Source organism: Dipodomys merriami, unplaced genomic scaffold (assembly GCF_024711535.1).
Source record: "Dipodomys merriami isolate MVZ:Mamm:240054 unplaced genomic scaffold, mDipMer1.0.p SCAF_24, whole genome shotgun sequence".
NCBI lineage: Eukaryota > Metazoa > Chordata > Mammalia > Rodentia > Heteromyidae > Dipodomys > Dipodomys merriami.
This window is the reverse complement of record NW_027203826.1, coordinates 1805423-1825222: the sequence shown is the minus strand read 5'-3', so window position 1 is coordinate 1825222 and position 19800 is coordinate 1805423. Positions and strand designations below refer to the sequence as shown.

The 19800-nt window shown below is 40.9% G+C and overlaps 1 protein-coding gene across 1 annotated transcript in view; it reads left to right on the top strand.

Moving 5' to 3' along the window:
- Window positions 1-868: 868 nt before the first annotated feature.
- Window positions 869-19800, top strand: part of Styxl2 (serine/threonine/tyrosine interacting like 2) — a 28560-nt gene continuing 9628 nt past the window's right edge. The window contains exons 1-4 of the mRNA XM_070034171.1: window positions 869-955; window positions 1566-1691; window positions 15763-15857; window positions 18729-18960. Of these exons, the coding sequence (XP_069890272.1) occupies window positions 1582-1691; window positions 15763-15857; window positions 18729-18960 (437 nt within the window). The 5' untranslated portion in view covers window positions 869-955; window positions 1566-1581. The remainder of the gene's footprint in view (window positions 956-1565; window positions 1692-15762; window positions 15858-18728; window positions 18961-19800) is intronic.

The following is a 19800-nucleotide window of genomic DNA, read 5'->3' as shown; positions in this document are numbered from 1 at the left end:
AAAAGACAACATTAAAACTATGTGTCTTACTAAATTTGGTCAAGTACAGTGTCTAGTGCCCAATAAAGTAATCAGCAAATACCTGCTGATAGGTGGACTAATAGATGGATGGATTGGTGAAAGGATAATTATAGAGTGTTCAGGAGAAAAGGAGAGAACTATTGGGTTACTAGGCTTTGTCATGATCAGAAGGATGGTAACAAAGAGTAGGATAGAGAGATGGGACAAATCATGAGCTCATATGAAGTTTAAGAAGCTCACTGAATTTTTCCAACACCTCAGATTGACTGATGACCCTTACCGGGGCCTGTGAGTGGAGAGAGAGAGAGGATGTAGAGAGAAAGCATAGTTTCCCAATGTTTGCTCCACAAACAAGTTTGTCAAAAGAAATGTCATCCTGGTCCCAGCGAGGCTCTCCTTGTTACTATCTACCAAAAGGGCCCTCTTCAGTCTATACTCTTGTTATTTTTGGTGGGGTTTTTTTTTTGGGGGGGGAGGAATATTTCCCTCCCCCTTGGCATCTCTAAGCCTCCATGAGGCTAAGGTAAGTTTCTTTACTATTCGAGGTTTATTGATTTAGACTATTTTCTCAAAGTGATTTTAGAAGGTAATGCCAAGCACAATTTTATGTAGAGAGAGCCCAGAGGAAACCATCTATAAAATGAGAACCTCTTCCCATCCCACTGCTGATAGTCGGTGTTCAATGAACCAGACAGGAGGGAAACAGTTAAGTGAGCCTGCATTCAGGCTGGGTTCTGCATTCCTTTCTTCCACAGATCTGCCAGCCTATGGGGCCAAAGGCTAAATTTAGAGAGTGGATAAGGTTTCCTGACAGCTGTCCTGCCCCTCTGAGAAGAAGCCCTGAAGAGAGGAGAGCTTACTGTCCCCTCTGACTGGTTGGAGTTTCTGGCCATTTTATCCAGATCCTCGGGCTTTGGTGTGAACACAGGCAGTGGTAAGTGTGTTTTGTCTTAATCTGTCCTGGTGAGCCTTGACTTACAAACAAAGGGGCAGCATCTCTGCCCTGAATGTCAGGGACCAGCCACGATGCCTGGGACCAGCTGCTGGGGACCTCAAGTTTCCAGTTGATGCCTGAGCCACAGGCCTTGATGGTCATGGCCTTCATTAGAATCACCAAAGAGGGCTAGCTACCTCCTCAAGTAGAAACGAAAGGTGTACACATTAGTGTGGTGTGTGTGTGTGTGTATTTGTGTGTATGTGCATGCGTGCACACCTATGCGCTCCCTGTGATTTCAGCAGAAAACTTTCCAAGTCTAGAGGATTGAGCTTTTTAACCTGTTCAGCTATATTTACTCAAACTTTTAGTTCCCCTCACTACTTTCTTGCTAACACCCTAGTTGTCCTTTAATACAGCGCCATTTTTTGGGTGTCCTGTTTACAAGTTAGACCAGGTTGGATTGGGTTTTCCCTGTGGATCCTTTACTTACTGGGAGGTTACAAGTGATCACCTCCTCATTCCTGGTGCCACTGCTCACATCCCGTCTTGCCCCAAGAAGCCTATGGAACCTACCTCTCTAACCATCTTTCTACTGCCAAACTAACAGGGGCTGACAAGCTGTCATGGCGACCGGGAGAGACCTAGAGGAGGAGCAGGTGGTTCCAAGCGAGGAGGATGAGGCCGATGTGCGGGCAGTGCAGGCCCGCTATCTCCGGAGCCCTTCCCCCAGCCAGTAAGTGTGCAGTGCTGAATTCCATCCAGGCCTCTGGGCATGGCCAGGGAGGGGGCTTGGAGCATGGTGAGGAGAGGGTCACAGCCACCATCTATCCATACTATCAACACCATTGTTCTTGAGGAGGCAAACGCACAGACTGGTTGCTGAATGTTGATATCTTCTGGGTATACAGTTCAATGGGTTGGGGAAGGAAACAAGTAGACTTGGAGGGGCCAAAGGAGATTTCCTAAAGATGCCGCTGCTCTCTGAAAACTAGAAGGATGGTAGGAAGTTGTCAGAGGCACCTGCAGTGTCCTTGTTTCATTGGGATGGGGTTGGATGTGGGGATGGTAGGTTAGAGAATCTAAGAGAAGAGACCAGGAAGAAAAGCAGCCGACAAGGGCCATTGTACAGGCTCTTGTACTAAAATAATTTTCCAGCCACAATCAAACTGGTTCTGTTTCAAACTGCCTGTGGCAAGGGGGGCAAATGACAGAGTACCCAGGGTAGGATCAACATCTTTTTGGAGCATCTCTTTCATGTTATGACAAGCAATTTAAAACTTTTGTTAAAAGCATTTGAGGATGTATGATGATATAGTGTGACCAATTTGCCTGGATTTTCAAGAAAAACTAAGAGCCTAGAGAAATTTAATCCTTATTGTCTGCTAAAATAACTGTGAAAAAGCAACAATGTATATGCCTGTCCCTGTTCCTCTGCCATAACTGATAGCAGAGACCTGACTTCTAATCATAGTTCTGTCTCCAGAACTATGACTCCAGAAGAGTCATTGATATTCTTGAGCCTATATCTCCTCACCAATAAAAAGGGAAGGAAAGCCAACAAAAATATCTCGGGAACCCTCACTTCTGAGTATTGATGACTCTGCTTGACTCATTTCCTTCAGACAGCTGAGGTCTCCCTGGCTCCCGCTCTCAGAGTTTAAAGCTTCCTCACTGGAGCGAGTTAGAAACAAAGCCAGAGGCTAATCATTCATAGGTCAGGTACTTCACCCCATGAAGTTTGGAGAGTTTGCCTTGTAACTCATCATTATGTTCCCACTTAGAAAATCTGTCAGGATTGAAAGATTTAAAGCATGTCCCTCCCCTCCTGCCCTCTCCTGGATAGGACAGCACTAGATTTTGGCATGGTGTGACAGCTCTTTGTATTACTTGGAGTCATGCTAGTTGTTATACCCAATAAACATTTGTTTCTCACCTACGTTCTGGGAGACGTATCTGATCAGAGACTCCAGACTGAGGTTCTTCTGTCCTGTGGGTTCACCAATTAAAAGCGTGGTTTCTAAAGTTGTTGTGCAACTGCTGCATTGTAGTTCAGAGCCAGGTTTTCCAGCAGGTGTACATTCTCTCTCAGGCCCAAATGCCAACACCTCACAGACTGATCAGGGTAACTGTAACAAAAGCTCTCACTCTACCAAAGGAGGAGTGGGAGATAATGCCTGTCATGTCACTGTGGAGCGTGTCAGTTCCCAATGCTGGGAAGTCTAGACTGAACCATAATGTGGCTCTCTAGAAGGATCTCTCTTGGTTGTCATGCTTCTTGGCATCTAGCTCTCCCCTCGACCTCTTCCTTGCCCATGCCACAGCCACAGTGAAGAGGGACAGAGAGCATGACTTTCCTGAAGACTGAGTGGCTTTAACAGACTACTGGAAATCTAGAGGCTCAGGGATGTTTTAGGGAATTCAGCACCCCCTAAATCTTTTTTTTCCTTTGGAGGTACTGTGATTTGGACTCAGGGCCTCATGCTAGCTAGGCAGGTGCTCATAGCCCTCAGTGGTATCACTGGCCATTTTGTGCATGGGTTAATTCTTCCTTCTGTCATCGTAAAGTCTGTTATGTAAACAATTACAACCACAGAGGCTTTTGAGTTGTCTCCCAATCAGTCTACTGCATTGAAGAGGACCACAATCAAACCAGCCCAGGCCTTGCTTCGTCACCAGACAGGTACCTGGACCATGATCCTCCTATTTTAAGCTTGCCATTGTAGCTGGGATAACAAGCATGAGTCATTACACCCTGATCCTTCTGTTGGGATGGAGTTTCATGGACTTTTCTGACTGAGCTGGCCTAGAACCATCATCTTCCCAGTCTCTGCTTCCCACAAAGGTAGGATGATAGGTTATGTACCACTGTGCCCAGCTACCAGATGGGCCTTCTTGAGAGCTTTTCTGCTAGGGTTATCCTCACACAGCACTCCTCTCATTTTAGCCTTCTAAGCAGCTAGGAGTACAAGTATGAACTTCCAAAGACTCTTTAAAGACCAGGTGCTAGTGGCTCATGCCTGTATTCCTAGCTACTCAAGTGGCTGAGATCTGAGAATCATGGTTCAAAGCCAGCCTGGGCAGAAAAATCTGTGGGACACTTATCCCCAATTAACCCCCAAATGTAGATGTAGAGCTGTGGCTCAAGTGGTAGATAACAAGTCTTGAGCAAAAAAACTCAAAGACAACACCCAGGCCCTGAGTTCACATTCTAGGACCAGAAAAAAATTACTCTAGTTCTTACCTAGATGGTTTTCAATCCTGAATAATTAAGCTGGAACATCTTTTGTCAGCGTAATGAAAGATTGTCTGAGACTGTATTTGGGTAGGAAAATACATGCATGTTTAATATAACATGTTGTAACTTATAGTGTAATTACTATTTTCTCAGAACATGTAACTAGCACATAGCTAATCATAGCTATATAATGCAATCATAAAATGTTGATGATCTAAAATAAAGAAAGAAAAAGAGAATATAGAAAAAATCCATAACAAATAATAAAGAAAACGTAGAATGGTAGATTTAAACTCTAGCATGTGAGTAAGTACATTAAATTTCAGATGCTATTTATAAGAGATACACCTTTAAAATAAGAATACACAAAGGTTAACAAACATTAGAAAACACACATTACACTCTTCCAGTCCTTACTGCTTTAACTTCAAAATGTACTAATACTTTATGTCAACCATTTATTATGTTCATAACTTGGTACCTGGACAAGGCACAGTGGGACTAGCTTATCTTTGTTCTACTATGTCTAGAACCTTAACTGAAAGGGGTTCAAGATAAGGGCCAACTCCAAGTAGGAGAGTGACTCAACTGAGCGCTGGTATCACAGAGGCATCTTCACATGAGTGACAGTTCATGTTGTGACTCACCTGGCTGTTGTCCAGAACTCCCAAGATTGTCTTTCCATGTAATTTCTCCCTCTGGGCCACTCTGGGCTTTCTCAAAGCATGGTTGTTAAATTTGAAGAGTTTCATCCAAAAGAACAAGTCAGGAGTACACCGATGTTACATATCCAGATTCTAAAATTTGAATAGGACAAAAATATAAAATTAACTCACCTGGCATTTATACAACTTATACCCAACAATGGCAAGATATAGATCTTCATTGTGGGCACATGGAATACTTACCAAAATAATAGACCATGGACTGGGCCATACATATATAAAAAAGTTTCTCTGGCCATAGGAAAATTAATATAGAAATCAATTAAAAGCAGAAAAATAAGTAACAAAATTGACTTTAAACTACTATTCAATGCTATTTCATAATCACCCAAATATCTAAAATTAAAGATAGACAACAGCAAATGAGGATGTGAAACCATCTCATTTGTTGACAATGAGAGTGGAAATTGGAACAACCATTAGAAACTATTGTACCCTATCTCTCAAAACTGAACACATATCTATCCTATGACCCAGAAGAGCCCACTCCTTGTACTGAACAGAAGTAAGAACTGTACATGTGTGTACCACCGAATGAGTAATAGAATGTCTTAGCAGCTAATACAGAAATTTAAACAATTAATAATAGACTAGATGAGTGAAGTCTGGTATATATTTTTAAACTCCTGACTTAGGGAATATGGTGTGACTGAGATTCTCAGATAATTTGTTGAGGAAGGAAAATAGTGACAACACACAAAGAAAAGGTAAGGAAGGGCTGCTGAAAGGGGAGGCAGTCACAGGTTTATGTTGAAAAAAAGCATTCATGAACCGAAAAGCCACAGTGGTATTAAATCCTAAACTCTTTTAGCAGCCAGGCTTTCTTAGGCAAAACAAGACTTAACTTGAATGACTCACTCACAAGCCTAGCACCAATGGCTCATGTCCACAATCCTAGTTACTCAGGAGGCTGAGATCTAAAGATCACAATTCAAAACCTGCCCCAGGCAAAAAAATCTGTGAGACTCTTATCGTCAATTAACCTCTAAAAGCTGAAAGTGGAGGTATGGCTCAAGTGGCAGAGTATCAACTTTGAGTGAAAAAGCTAAGGGATAATGTCCAGATCTTGAGTTCAAACCCCAATAGCACACACACACACACACACACACATGAGACTCACAAGCGGCATGGGCTAGCAATCCCTGTGCTATATTCTCACTTCCAGAATACATTTTCTCTGCATTCCCATGAGTACCAGTGCACTCCTCTGGTTTCACTGACCCTTTTGGTTTGTATTCACTCCTTAACATCTGGTTTCCAGAAGCAGATCCCACATCAGCTAGTCCTTGTCAGAAACCTTTAAGGAAAGCAAATGTGATGCCATTTCACAGGCTATTTCTTCCTACTGTCACCGTAAAGTCTGAGGTGTAAGCCAATACCACCAATAGGCTTCCGAGGTGTCTCCCAAGCAGTTCACTGCATTGCAGAGAACCATGTTCAAGTTAGCTCAAATGAATGAAGCTATAATCTTTCTTTCAATGAAAAGACAACCATCAAACTAGGAGAGAAGATCTGCAAATTAATATCTGCTAATCTGCATCTATAATATCCTTTCTAACTATTAAAATGCAATGATAGCAAAACCTTATTTTAAAATGGACAGAATTTGAACATATACTTCATCAGAGATATGCATCCATCTATCATTAACAAGCATTGTGATGTCCAAAATCCTTAGTCATTAGAGAACTGCAAATTAAAGCCATAATTAGCTACCAATGCATATTTATTAAAATATCTAAAATTAAAAAGACTGTTTATTCCAAATGTTTGTGAGAATATGTAGTCCCTGGAACAATCCTACATTACTACTGAAAATATAAAATAATACACCATTTTACAAACCATTCATTTCTTCTAAAATTAAACATATACCTGCTTAAAAATATACCTATACTTATATGATACAGACATTCTACATATTTACCCAGAAGAAATAAAAGCCTGTAACAGCCCAGAAACTGTCTGTCAAAAATGAATAATAATCACATTGTGATGTAGTTATACACAGAAATACTATACAACAATAAAAAGAAATGAACAATTGATTTATACAACAACATGGATGAATCTCAAAATAAGCATGCTGTGTGAAAGCAGTCAGATAAAAATAAGACTACATATGAGTCCATATCTATAAAATTCTAGAAAATGTAAACTAATCTGTATAATGTCAAAGAGTGGACACATGGTTGCTTGGGAAACACAGGGCAGAGAGAGGTGAGAAAAAGAGGTTACAAAGGGGCATGAGGTAGCCTTTTGAGGTAATGCATAAGTCAAATTTTCATTGTGGTTTAACAGAGAGAAACAAATCAGTACATTAGAAGTATGTGGAGTTTGTATATTAATTGGCTTCATCAAAGGAGACAGCATGATGTGGGTGGGGAGTGATGGGGGGACACATTAGTGGTGTGTTGGGACCAACACTGAGGTCAGTCTGCTCTCTCACTAGCCATGAAAGCTTGTATGTATTCCATAACCACAAAATCAGAGTAATAGTTTACCCAGTGGTCAAGATTAAATAATATACTACAACATATACAAAAGCATAACAAATATTTGGTTAAATGGTGATTCTCTTCCCATTTCCTTCCAAAGAAAGAGATATGACACCAATTTCTTTCAATAACTTATGGTGTCAAGAAATATCTATTTAACCAGAGTCCACACATGGAAGTTTAGACATCAAGGTCTCTCTGATTCTGTCCTAAGTACATTCCCTATCCTCGACAAAAGAGCATCATGTGTGTCTATTGGTTTCTGTCCTGAACAATCTCACTTGTTCTTGATGAGTGGCTGAAGATCCATCCTTCCTGTTTTATCTCTTTAGCTGAAGGTTTGAATATTTCTAAAATTCGGTTATACACCAAGTCAGCAAGGACTTCATCTACAGCCTCTAAGTTTTTATATCAATTCTTTAGGACTTCTGTAACAAATTTATACAAACAAGTAGTTGATGCCATCATAGATCTTTTCCCTCACAGTATGGGAGGCCAGGAGTCAACATAGTACAAAGCCAGTACCTCTGGTGGCCTTAGGGAAAAAAACCCTTCCTATCTTTTCCTGCCTCTGGCATTTCTTCCCTTGTAGCTATATTTTTCCAACCTCTGTCTCCTCCAACCTCCAGATTCTTAGTCTTCTGCCCAGTGACAATTTATCATTTGTTTTAGAGCCCACACCAATCCAATGTCATCTCATCTCAGGTCAATTAACTTAATTACATCAGCTATGATCCTTTTTCAAAAAATAATCACAGGCTCTGGGAGATATATCGTTGCAGGGCCACCATTCAACCCACTATATCCGTAGATCCAGCTGAGAGCAACTATCACTGTATCGTTTCCTGCAGAATGGAGACTGGGCCTTGCAAACATCACCAATGTTCCAAGTAACCACTGCCAACCAAATGAAATTAGTTCAGAGCTGATGTGTGCAAGTCCTGGCAGGGAGTCATAACACATCAAACATCACCTGTAAATCTCATGCTGGCTTAATTAAGAACCCCAAAATGGATATAGACCATGGATAGGCTCGTCTTTATTATGCTTGACTTAGATACTGACCTTGAACATCTTAAATTCAAAGCTAGCCATTGCTGCATCACTCCCTCTAAGGGAGATCTGCAGTTAGAGCCATTCATTTCCCAGCCAGTCAGTTTTGCCTAAGTCACTGATGAATTACTAGAGTGTAAAACTCCCTGATCAGTAGGGGCTTCTCCCTTGTCCATATTCTCCATCATATTCCCAGCCACCCACATAACCAGCCTAAGAAGTCTGAGTGCTTGTGATGTTTATCAACGCCTGCCTGTCTCTTTCAACTTAGCTGTGACCAGGATTTCCTTCCTGTCCAAGATAGAAGTGAAAGTTTCTTTCTTTTCTTATTCCTGATGAGAAAGACGTTTTTTAAATTTCCTTTTCACTCAGAATCCATTTCTCCTTTTGATTTTTCAGATTTTAATTCTTCAGTTCTTTGAAATATTTAAGAAGTCCTTGGTAATCTGGTCAGTCTTCCTCCTACTTTCTGCCTACAGCCCAGCCCTCACTGGTGTGGCTTTCCTGCCCTCTCCTACAGCGAGCTAGCTCTGGCTGCCTGGGGTGGAGGGTGGTTAGGAGCTGGGCAGGAAGTTTCATTTCTGTGAGCCCTTATTGCATTTCCTGAGATACAATTTCAGTCTTTCTCTACTTTCTTTTTCCTTAAATGAAGGTAGGGGAAGAGAGTGTTGAACACAGAACCTTGCCTAAGCCAGGCAAGTATTCTTCCACTTACAGCCTCTTTTTCTTTTGTTATCTTTCAGTTAAGTTCACACATTTTGTGCAAAGGATGGACCCAGCTTTGTTCCTGGGCTGGTCTTGAACTTGATCCTCCCATCTTATTCTCCCACTAGCTGGGTTACAGCAGTGAGCCACCACACCCAGTACCACCTTGCTCTTTTACTAAGCCTACAAAGCAGCTTGCTAAAAATCATTTTCCTTTAGTTTCTTGATTCCTTCTTGATTTCCTTTAGTTTACTGATTCCTTAGTGCTTGAACTTTGCTTGTGTGTGGTTCACTTTCTTTGAAGTGACTGAACACTTAGAAACCTGGTTCGCTGCCACAAACTCCAAATTAAAAATAAAAATAAAAGCCCTTTCCTGGGTCTCTGATCCCATTTAATCACTAAGGGACTCCTTGTCAGTGGCCATCAGCTGAGAGCACCCCAATTCCTCTCCATTCTATGTCTGAACAGCCTGGCAAGTGGCTTAAAGCAGTGTCTTTCACACTTTGCGGATGGTGATCTGCAGTAGGGTACGCCATTTGGATTTAGTTTGGAGTGCATGTACCTGTATATAGCATTTTTTAAGTGTTTCCCAAACTATACTTAACCTTAAAACTGATGGTGCTTCCTTCCCTCTTTGCTCTCCTTCCTTCTCCCCTCTTCCCTCCCTCCCTGTATCCTTCCCTCCTTTTCTTCCCTTTCCAGACACAGGACAAAACCCATTGAATTGGTTTTATTATGTACTAATAGGTCACTGTCTGCAATTTTGAAAAACACCGGTTTAAAGAAAGTTGCATGGTCTCCTGGTCTTGGTTAGGAAGTATATCAAACTGCCCTTTATTGTTTCTCTTTCAATTCACCCTCCAGGCATTTTAGCGGCTGCTTCCTGGTCCTGTGATGAGGTATATATCGATCCTACACCCTCTTTTTCCCTGACTGTCTTTCTTGAACAGCCAGCCTTGCTGCTTTCTAATGAATGTGTGTGTGTGTGTCATCTCACTCCATCTCAGGAATACTGGTTGGGGCATAGATGTGGCCATAAATCAAAACCTGTAGATCTGCCATTTCTCTGACCTTGCAAATATCAATAGGTCCGCTGTTCAGGTCTCTCCCTCCTTCCTCCTTTTCCTACAGTCCTGCTTCTCTGCAGAAAATAAGTGTCCTCATAGTTCCTACCCACACACTTCTCCTTATTAGACTTAATAATCCATGTCTGGGGCAAAATAGCTCTATGATTATTAGATTTATATCTCCCCTCAAGGCAATGGACTCAAAAATATTTGTAATCTATGTCTCACATGTCATTTTTTATAACATCGTGCAGTCAAAGACATAGACATTGTAGGACTGGGGAGGAAATCTGTTTTTCACTTTCCTTGCTTCCCAATTATAAAGCTACTGCTTTTACTGGATGGGATGTTCACATTCACCTTCTCAGATTCCCTGACTCGTTAGCTAAACTTCAAGCTTGACACCCTAGAGAAGCAAAGATGCTTCTCATTTGTTTCTGTTTTCAGATTTTCATTCTGAATCCCACATGCTCAGAGTTTAGGTACATGTAGGATAAATCCTCAGTCTCTGTATTAGTCACTTAAAACTAAATCTTCACAATCTGAAGTTAACATGTTTGGGGAATGTGGCATGATAAAAGTCAGCCAGCGAGATGATCCTTGAACGGAACCACCACCTGCTGAATTCCTGGGGGCCTGTCTGCACACCTGACACATGAGGGCGCTTCTTTGGTCCAAGTTCAGTCCATGTCAGTTGCTGATTACAGATGTAAGAATAGCTTTACACAGAGGAACAAAGAAAGCTGACCCTTCAAGAGAAATGAAGGGCTATTCAAAGATGAAGCCCTTAGAATTCTTGCAGCAATGCAAAACATCCTTAGCATGAATTGTTTTGTCCCAAATCTCATTTTATGCAATGCTGACCTTCAGCAAACAAAATAATGTTTTATTAAGAACAGAACAAATGCAATTAATAAAAATAAGAAAAACTCCTCAACAAATATTGCTTACATTTAAATATGACTCACATTAACGTAAAATTAAAATGCTGACTTTAGTTGTATGAAGCATGCATATTTGAAAACCAAGATTGCCATGAATCCTGAGCTCAGAATATCCACAAGGTCTAGTAGAGAGAGAGACAGGATTTGTTTACCTATGTTGGCATCTTTTTGCTGTTACTTCACATCCACACTATAGGCTGGCTCTGTTGATCTTGTTTTTTCTATCACTATTAGAGAAAAAAAATACCATAATGTTAGCTCAAAACTTACTTCTTAGCCCTTGGAATAGCACTGCTCACATTATCCATTCGTGTTTAACAAACTATACTAAAACTTAATGACTTAAGGAAATAATTTTATTTCACTTGTTTTTCCTTGGATCAGGAATATGGACAAACTTAAGTGGACCTGGTTTGGATAACACTTAACTGGGCATTTTATGTCTGTCTTATGTGGCATCAATGGTCAGAAAGGATGGGGGGGATTCATCTCTGAAAGGCTCTTACACATGGCTAGCTGGCTGATTGGCTAGCAGCTGGGAGCTTCACAATGACTCTAGACCAATGAGTTTTCCAGATTGATGGTCTGAGTAAGTCAGACTTTTGTATGGCAGCTCAGGACTTCTAGGAAGAGTGACAAGAGCCAAGGAGGGGAGGCTTCATTAAGAACTGGACTCAGAGAGTTTGGTAAGATGGCTAAGTACAGACATGGAACACTTCCCCATCTTACCCTGGAAGAATCAAAACCAAAAATAAACAGCTGTTATTTGGCTAAAATATTAAAAGAGAACTGGCATGCAGTGTGGATGTAACAAGGAAATTGTGGAGAATGGATACTCCAGATAGCCTGGTAAAGAAGGGAACAAAGTGTCTAGCAGCAATTTCCCCATCACTGGAGCAACTGAACTGCCAATCTGGACCAACTGAACTGAGGAAATTCTATTCACAATGAGAAAATGTAAACAAGAAGGTCCAGTGGCCCATATTGGAACCACCAACACACACAGTTGTAGAGGGCAAGGAATTCTGCAGCCTTATAGTCCCAAGCCCAGTTAGGTAGGTTTGAGGGAGTATTACAAAAATAAATAAAATCAAAGATGAAAAAGGAGACATTAAGATTGATACCACAGAAATATAAAGTATCATTGGGAATTATTATGATTATACATCAACAAAATTTTAAATCCTGGAGGAAATGGATAGATTTCTGCCAAAATTGACTCATAAAGATAGAAACCTTAAATAGACCAATAATAAGGAGATTGAGAAGTAATAAAGTAATAAAGTTCTAATGAAAAAATCCAGGAATGAATAATTTCATTGCTTAATTCTACCCTAATTTTAAAAAAGAACAGCATCAATCCTTCTCGAACCATTTTTATAAAAACCTAAAAGGAAGAAACCCTTATAAACACATTTTACTTGTCCAGTATTACCCTGATACTCAAACCAGATAAACATCACAAAGAGAAAACTAGGGACCCATACCCTGCTGAGCATAGCTGCAATACTTCTTTTAAAAAATTAGCAAATTGAATCCAACAGTACATCAAAAAAATATCACATATCATGATCAAGAGTGATTTATCCCAGAGATTCAGGAATGGTTTGACATACTAAAACTAACAAATATAATACATTGCATCAGTAAAATGAAAGAAAACAGTCATGAAATATTCTCAATAGATACAGAAAAGGATTCAATAAAATCCAACAGCTTTTTATTATGAGAATTCTGAAGAAATTAGGTATAAAAAGAAGATACTTTAACATAGCAGAGTGTATATATGATACATCATATACAAAGCAGTCATCATGTCAAACATGATTATTATCCTCTATGTTTGTCCTCAGGTCCTCTATGATCTGGAACAAGAATGTACACTCTCATCCATTCTTTCTCAGCATAGTACTAGAAGTTGGACAGAACAATTAGGCAACAAAATGAAATAAATAATATAGTTATAAGAAGAGAAGAAGTCAAATTATCCCTTTGTACATATGACATTATTTTATATATCTATATAAATATGTATAATTTTTGTTTTTGGTTGGTTATGGGGCTTGAACTCCGGGCCTGGGCACTGTCCCTCAGCTCTTCAGCTCAAGGCTAGCACTCTACCACTTGAGCCACAGCGCCACTTCCAGCTTTTTCTGGTTATGTGGTGCTGAGGAATCAAACCGAGAGCCTCATCCATGCAAGGCAAGCACTCTACCACTGAGCCACCTTCCCAGCCCCTGATTTTATATTTTTTAAAAATCTAAAGATTCCATTAAAAGACTTTAAAACTAATAGATGAATTTGATCAGGTTGCAGGAAACAGAACCCAAACTTGAATGAGACATTCTCTCACCCAACCCAGATGACTATTATCAAAAAAAAAAAAAAGTTTTTAAGACAAAAGCTAGTGAAAATGCAGAGCTGGCGATGTAAATTAGTACAATCATTAGAAGAATACTGTGGACGTTACTTAAAAAAACACAAATAGTTTGTTATGTTATCCAGCAATCCCACTTCTGGGAATACATAAAAAAAGAAATGAAATCAATATATCAAAGAGATGCTTGCACCAGGTATGTAATTTCAGCCCTCAGGAAGTGGAAGCAGGAGAACCACCAGTTCCGGGTCAGCCTGGACTATTAAAAAGGTCACGTCTCAAGTGAGGGAAGGACAGAGGGAAGGGAGCTAGGGTGGGGACCCTTGCTCCCATGTTTATTGTAGTACTATTCACTACAATAAAGAAATGGAATCTACTGAAGTGTCTCTCAATGGATAAATAGGTAATGAAAATGTGATATATATACTAAATGGAATATTATTCCACAATGAAAAGAATGGAATTTTGTCACAACAAATTGATGGAACTAGAAGACATTACATTAAGTGAAATGTTCTGTCTTGTATGTAGAAGCTTTAAAAAGTTGGTCACAAAATAGAAGAGAATAGAATGGTAATAACTGGAGGACAGAAAGGGCAGGAGGGAGAGGGCTTCGAGGGAAGTTGAATAATGGGTACTAAAATACAAGTTTAGTGAGGAGAAATATTTAAATGCTCTGATAACCTATTCAAGTCATAATAACTTATTCATAGCTTATGAAGAACTAATAGAGAAGAGCTTGAAGTCTCCAAACATAACAAAAGATAAGGTGATATGAAATGCTAATCACTCTAACTTGATGTATACATGTATAGTTGTACTGAAATATCATACTGTGCTCCCTAAATATGTACTATTATTATGTTAGTCAAAAAGAATTTTTTGAGAGACCTAAGTTCAGAAACTGGACTGTTCTCCATTTTGCCATAGTCCATCAATCAGAGCAGTCACAGAGACCACAGAATGTTTATGTAGGTTTTTCTCAGAGAGAAACCTATATTAACCTCGCTGTCTATGGGAGGAGTATCACAGATCCAGGACCTTTATTCAATCTACCATAAGAAAAAGTTGCTTGATTTTTAGTAATCAGACCTTAGAGATTGTGTACATTTTGTCTCAGAAAGGCCAGGGGTATGCATATCCAGAACTTAGCCAGGCCTTGATTTCTGCTTTGGGCTTGTTACATGCTGAAAATGTAGAAAATACCTGATAAGTCTTGTTACTGGTTGTAGTAACTGCCACATTCCCTTAAATATAGTGCTACTGAGAACAAATTCAATCAGTCTGTGAGTCAGAAAATATCTATTTGGTATTTGCTCTATGCCAGACATTGTGTTAGGTACTGGGAACACAATGGCCTATATAAGACCCAGTCATACTGCCTACCCTCAGAGAGCATGTGGTCTATTATAGGAGATAGCTAGTTGCCAAATATTTCGTAAATAAGTGTAAGTGCATCTGATAAGCGTGTCACTATGGAAAGGTTTATGGTACAAAACCAGAGAAGACTTCCCTAAAGAAGATAATCTAACTGAAATTAGAAAGATGAGGAAAGTGACTTGACTATCTAGGTTGCAAAAATAGTCCCTTTTAGTACCTCCACTGAGTTCTTTTGAGGGACTAGCCTTGACATTTATCCTTGACACATTATTGCATCCCCACATCAACCTAAACCTGCATCTCAGGGCTCAGCATCAGAATCTATCTGAGAGCAGGTCCTTTGTTATTAGTCCATTCTATTATAAGCATAGAAAAGATGTGAGGAATAGAGGAAGTGGTCGCAGCATACCAGTCCAGCAGAACTCTGGGAAAAGCAACATTAGGGGCATTCTCCAGTACTGACAGCAGAGAAATAAGAGAAAAGAAGAACAAATGAATAGCAGGACTTGCAAAAAAAATCAAGCCATATCAGGGTGGGCCCTCAAACAGCAGACATGCCCTCTTCTCTCCACAACCTAGACATCTTCCCACATCATGTGACACCAACACAGACACCTGCAGTGCCAACATGGGCGGCAAAAGAGATGAGCAGAATCTACCTCTTTTGTTCCCAGGTTTCATAAACCTTTGAAGGCTTTCCTCTTATCTCTGTGTTCCATTTGTGGCTAAAATCCAATGCAGGCTTCTCCTCTAAGAATGCCTTCCTTTCAGTGCACACACACACACACACACACACACACACATGTCCTCTTCCCACAGGTTCTCCATGGTCTCAGATGCAGAGACAGAAAGCATTTTCATGGAGCCCATTCACCTCTCCTCAGCAGTTGCAGCCAAACAGATCATCAATGAAGGTAATGGGTTCCCCATCTGGGAGGGGGCAGGAAGGGTCATGTGAATTTGCCAGCATGGGGCCCACTGGAAGGTATACATGTGCTTCTGCATTTCTGCTTTCACTTCCAGAAGCTTATCTTGACAAAGGCAGTTCTGCCAAACCTACCTCCTCAGCTTGGAGGGGGTAGAGGTGAAAATGTCCTGCATCAGTGTAGACAGTTCTCTAGTTCATGGTCAGGGTTGGGGTCAGTCCAATCTTCCCCTGGGGCTTCCCATTCCGGTTTTGTTTACAAAACTCCTCTTCTGTGCTCACTTTGGCAGCACATATACTAAAATTAAACTCTGTTTCCTGAGTAGGGAATTATAGGTGGGAGCCACCATGCCTGGCCCTGTTTCTTTTAATAATGCATATCAGTTATACTATGTGGGGGATTTCATTGCAGGCTTTGATTCTTGACAAGTGAAAGTCCAGATTTATGAGCTATAACACCATTTTATGTGTTTGAAAATTTCACTTTCAAGTCTACAGAAAGCTGTGAACACTCAAAAGTCCAGTTTGAAATCAAAAGATGAGTAATGCCCTTTTATTCTAGGTTTTCTACTACACCCTTCTCTGGGTGTAATGTTTGTGGCTGAAGGAATGTGTGTGTGTGGCAGGGGTGGGGGAGGGAATAGTAGGTTCTGGAGAAAGCAAACCATATCAGGTGATATTTGAAAATATTACTAGTTTACTGGTTGTTATAAATATGTTCTCTCCAAGAACTATGGGGGTCACAATGATAGACATGAAAATAAAGAATTGCCTCACCAAGGCAAAAGTTACTTCTGCAGAAAGGTGCATCATCAGTCAAAAGTCTGGCACGCAAGTACACAGAGCAGGCAGGCTGCTCCCCTATTTATCCCTAACACAGCAGGCCCCCCCCCACTGCTCAGATTGGTTGAGTTCAGGCTTATAATATGCCTATGATTAACTAGTTTGAATAGGGTAAAATGTATTTACATGAGGTGACCACTAAAAGACTGAAATGATTAACAGAACACAAGTAATTTCAAAACATACCTGTACCCTCTGTTATTTCTAGAACAATCTGAAGTGTGTCTTAATTCCCTCTCTGAAAAAAAAAAAAAACAACAGTTTAAAGACATAACCTTACATTTCAAAGATCATTCCTTATCCCAAAGTATTTCCTCTTTTCCTTAACAGGAGCCAAGCCACAAAGCCAAAGCAGGAACTCTTGAGCAACGCAATTTGATAGAAAAGACAGGTTATTTTTTTTTTCACCTGGTTATCAGAAGGGTAAAACTATATGAAAAACCCTCATTCCCCTGAAATTCTTCATGTGTCCCACCGGGGAGAGGGCAGGGGAGAAGTGCCAACTCTACTTTCTCCTGTACAAAGCTCAGCTAATAGAACTAAATCAAAGAATTGTTGCAGGCAGGGAGCCAGACCCTAATACAGGTGAGATGTAAACCAGAGACCCAGAGAAACCAGCAGCCCCCAGTGGTGACAAGGGACATTTATTTTTAAGCTCAAAAGAGAAGAAATCAAAACAACAAACTACTTTATCAGTGGAGGAGGACAGTGCTGTATCTTTTCATGAGGGGTAGGGAGTTCTATTTTGTACATGTAAAGGAAAGATGTCTATGCAATGGAAGGGTTTTTTACACTTGGGTCATAGGGCCCCAGGGGAGCCAGGTGAGAAAACTGGGTGGTAGAGAAAATAGGAACACTTCATCTATTTTTAAACAAAATATAGTGCTGGGATTGCAAGGTCTTCTTTCTGCTTTTGAAACAGAGATCAGAGAAGATTTAGAGTTGAGATCTGATGCTTTTAGGCATGGAATCCTCAGCCTGGGTAGAATCAGGAGGCCCAGGATGCCCAGGCTTTGGACAGCAAACAGTCTTCAGACATCTGCCAAATTATTCCCTAAAGGCCTGAGCCAAGCTCAGCCAAATTTAACTGTGCACATTCTACCTCTCCCTGCCCAGAGACAGCCCATCCAGGGAGGAGATGGTGCTGGCGATTGGCTGTAGCCAACACAGAGAACATGCTTCTCTTCTTTTTGCTTCCTCTGAATTCAGTATTCTTGGCTACTGAGTTAGACGGAAGGTTTGTTTGCTTGCCTCTATTCTTACCTATGTAGAGAAAGGAAACTTCTTACCTTTCCTCACATTCCTTCTAATTTGATAAATTATGAGCAAGTGTATGAATAGGAGAAGATAAAGGTCCCTAAGATGTAGATCCATTGAACTGCTGGTTCATTTAGAATCTTAGCTATTCTGAAAAGCCCTGAATCCTGGGTTGAGGCTGGCTGGGGAAATCATGGTTGACACGTTTAACTGTCTGCAAGCTGGAAGGCTTAGAATCATAAGTACTAAGGCCCCAGAGCAGAGAATCAGACAATAAATAACATAAATAAGTAAATTAAATATATATTAGAAGGTAATATTGCATAGATGACTGCTGAAAAAGTTTTCTCAGAGTTATTTGCATTCCATGTGTAATGGAGTGAATTACATTATGCAAGAACAGCATTTATTCATGTGGCAAATATTTGTGGGCACCCACTTTGTACTGGGCACCGCTAAGAGTTCTGAGTCACACGTATTCATAGACTTGGGTCTAAAATATGTCATCCAGCTTTAGACAAACAAAGGATTGAGTAAGGGAAACTAGCTTGAATTCCCTTCCCCCACACCCAACTGCTACTGTTCCTGACTACAAGTCAAGGCAGTGGGCACCCAGGTCCCCCTTCTTCATGGCAGAGCCTTTGGGCATGCAGTCAATGCCAAGAGTCCTGGCAAGGGGTGGACCCAAAAGCAAACTCTCTCAAGGGACAGGAAAGGCTGTGTTGTTCCTAACTGTGTTGCAAATGCTGCCTGTCTCTAGAACTCAAACCTCGTGGGCTCAGAACAGACACTGATTGTCAAGGCATGCTGGAGTCAGCGGAGCAGCTGCTGGTAGAGGATCTGTACAACCGTGTCAGGGAGAAGATGGATGACACCAGCCTCTACAATACTCCCTGCGTGCTGGACCTGCAACGGGCCCTGGTGCAGGATCGCCAAGAGGCTCCCAGGAATGAAGTTGATGAGGTGTGGCCCAATGTCTTCATAGCTGAGAAGTGAGTGTGACCATGGTAGGCCATGCCCCTTTGTCTCACCTTTCTGTTTAGTGCCTCCAGGAGATGAAATTCCCTTAAACTTCACAAAGGCCTCCCTGGTTCTATCTATCCAGTGGAGGCTGCCAGGAGAAAGGCTTCCTACCTACCTGCACACAGGGATCCATGGGGAAAATGAACACACTTCCTCTGCTCTCCCAGCAGAGCTGTCCAGCACAGTCTTTTTTCTCCTGGTGGTCTAGACCTCTCCTCCTGACACAGACTCTTGGCAACTCCACCATCTGTAACTCCATGTAACAGAACACTAAGAGCCGCTGAAGATACTGATGTAGGTATATAGTTGCCAACATATGAAAATGTGTACGATCCAGTAAGAAAATCAGGTGACAAAAGCGTATTATATACATGTACAGTGTGGTGTTAATGAACTCAGGGCTCTCCACTCACTAGGCAAGTTACTATACCACTGAAGCCACATATCACCACCTAGTTCTTCTTTTGCTTTTTGAATTATATTTTTAGATTATGGTCTCATATTTTTGCCCCAGGTCAGTCTCAAAGTATGATCCTGCTACTGATGTCTCCTGCATAGCTAGGATCTCAGACATACACGACCAGGCCCAGCTTATTAAGATTGAGTCTCATTTTTTTTGCCCAGGCTGTCCTTGAATTGCATTTCTCCTAATCTCTGCTTCTGGAGTAGCTGGAATTACAGGCATGTGCCACTGTGCCCAGATCTGATATTTACTGTGACTTACAATTTCAGAGTTTTAGTCTATTTTGTCAGGGAGGAGTTGATGGAACACAGCTGTTCAAATCATGGTAACCAAGAAGCAGAACAGA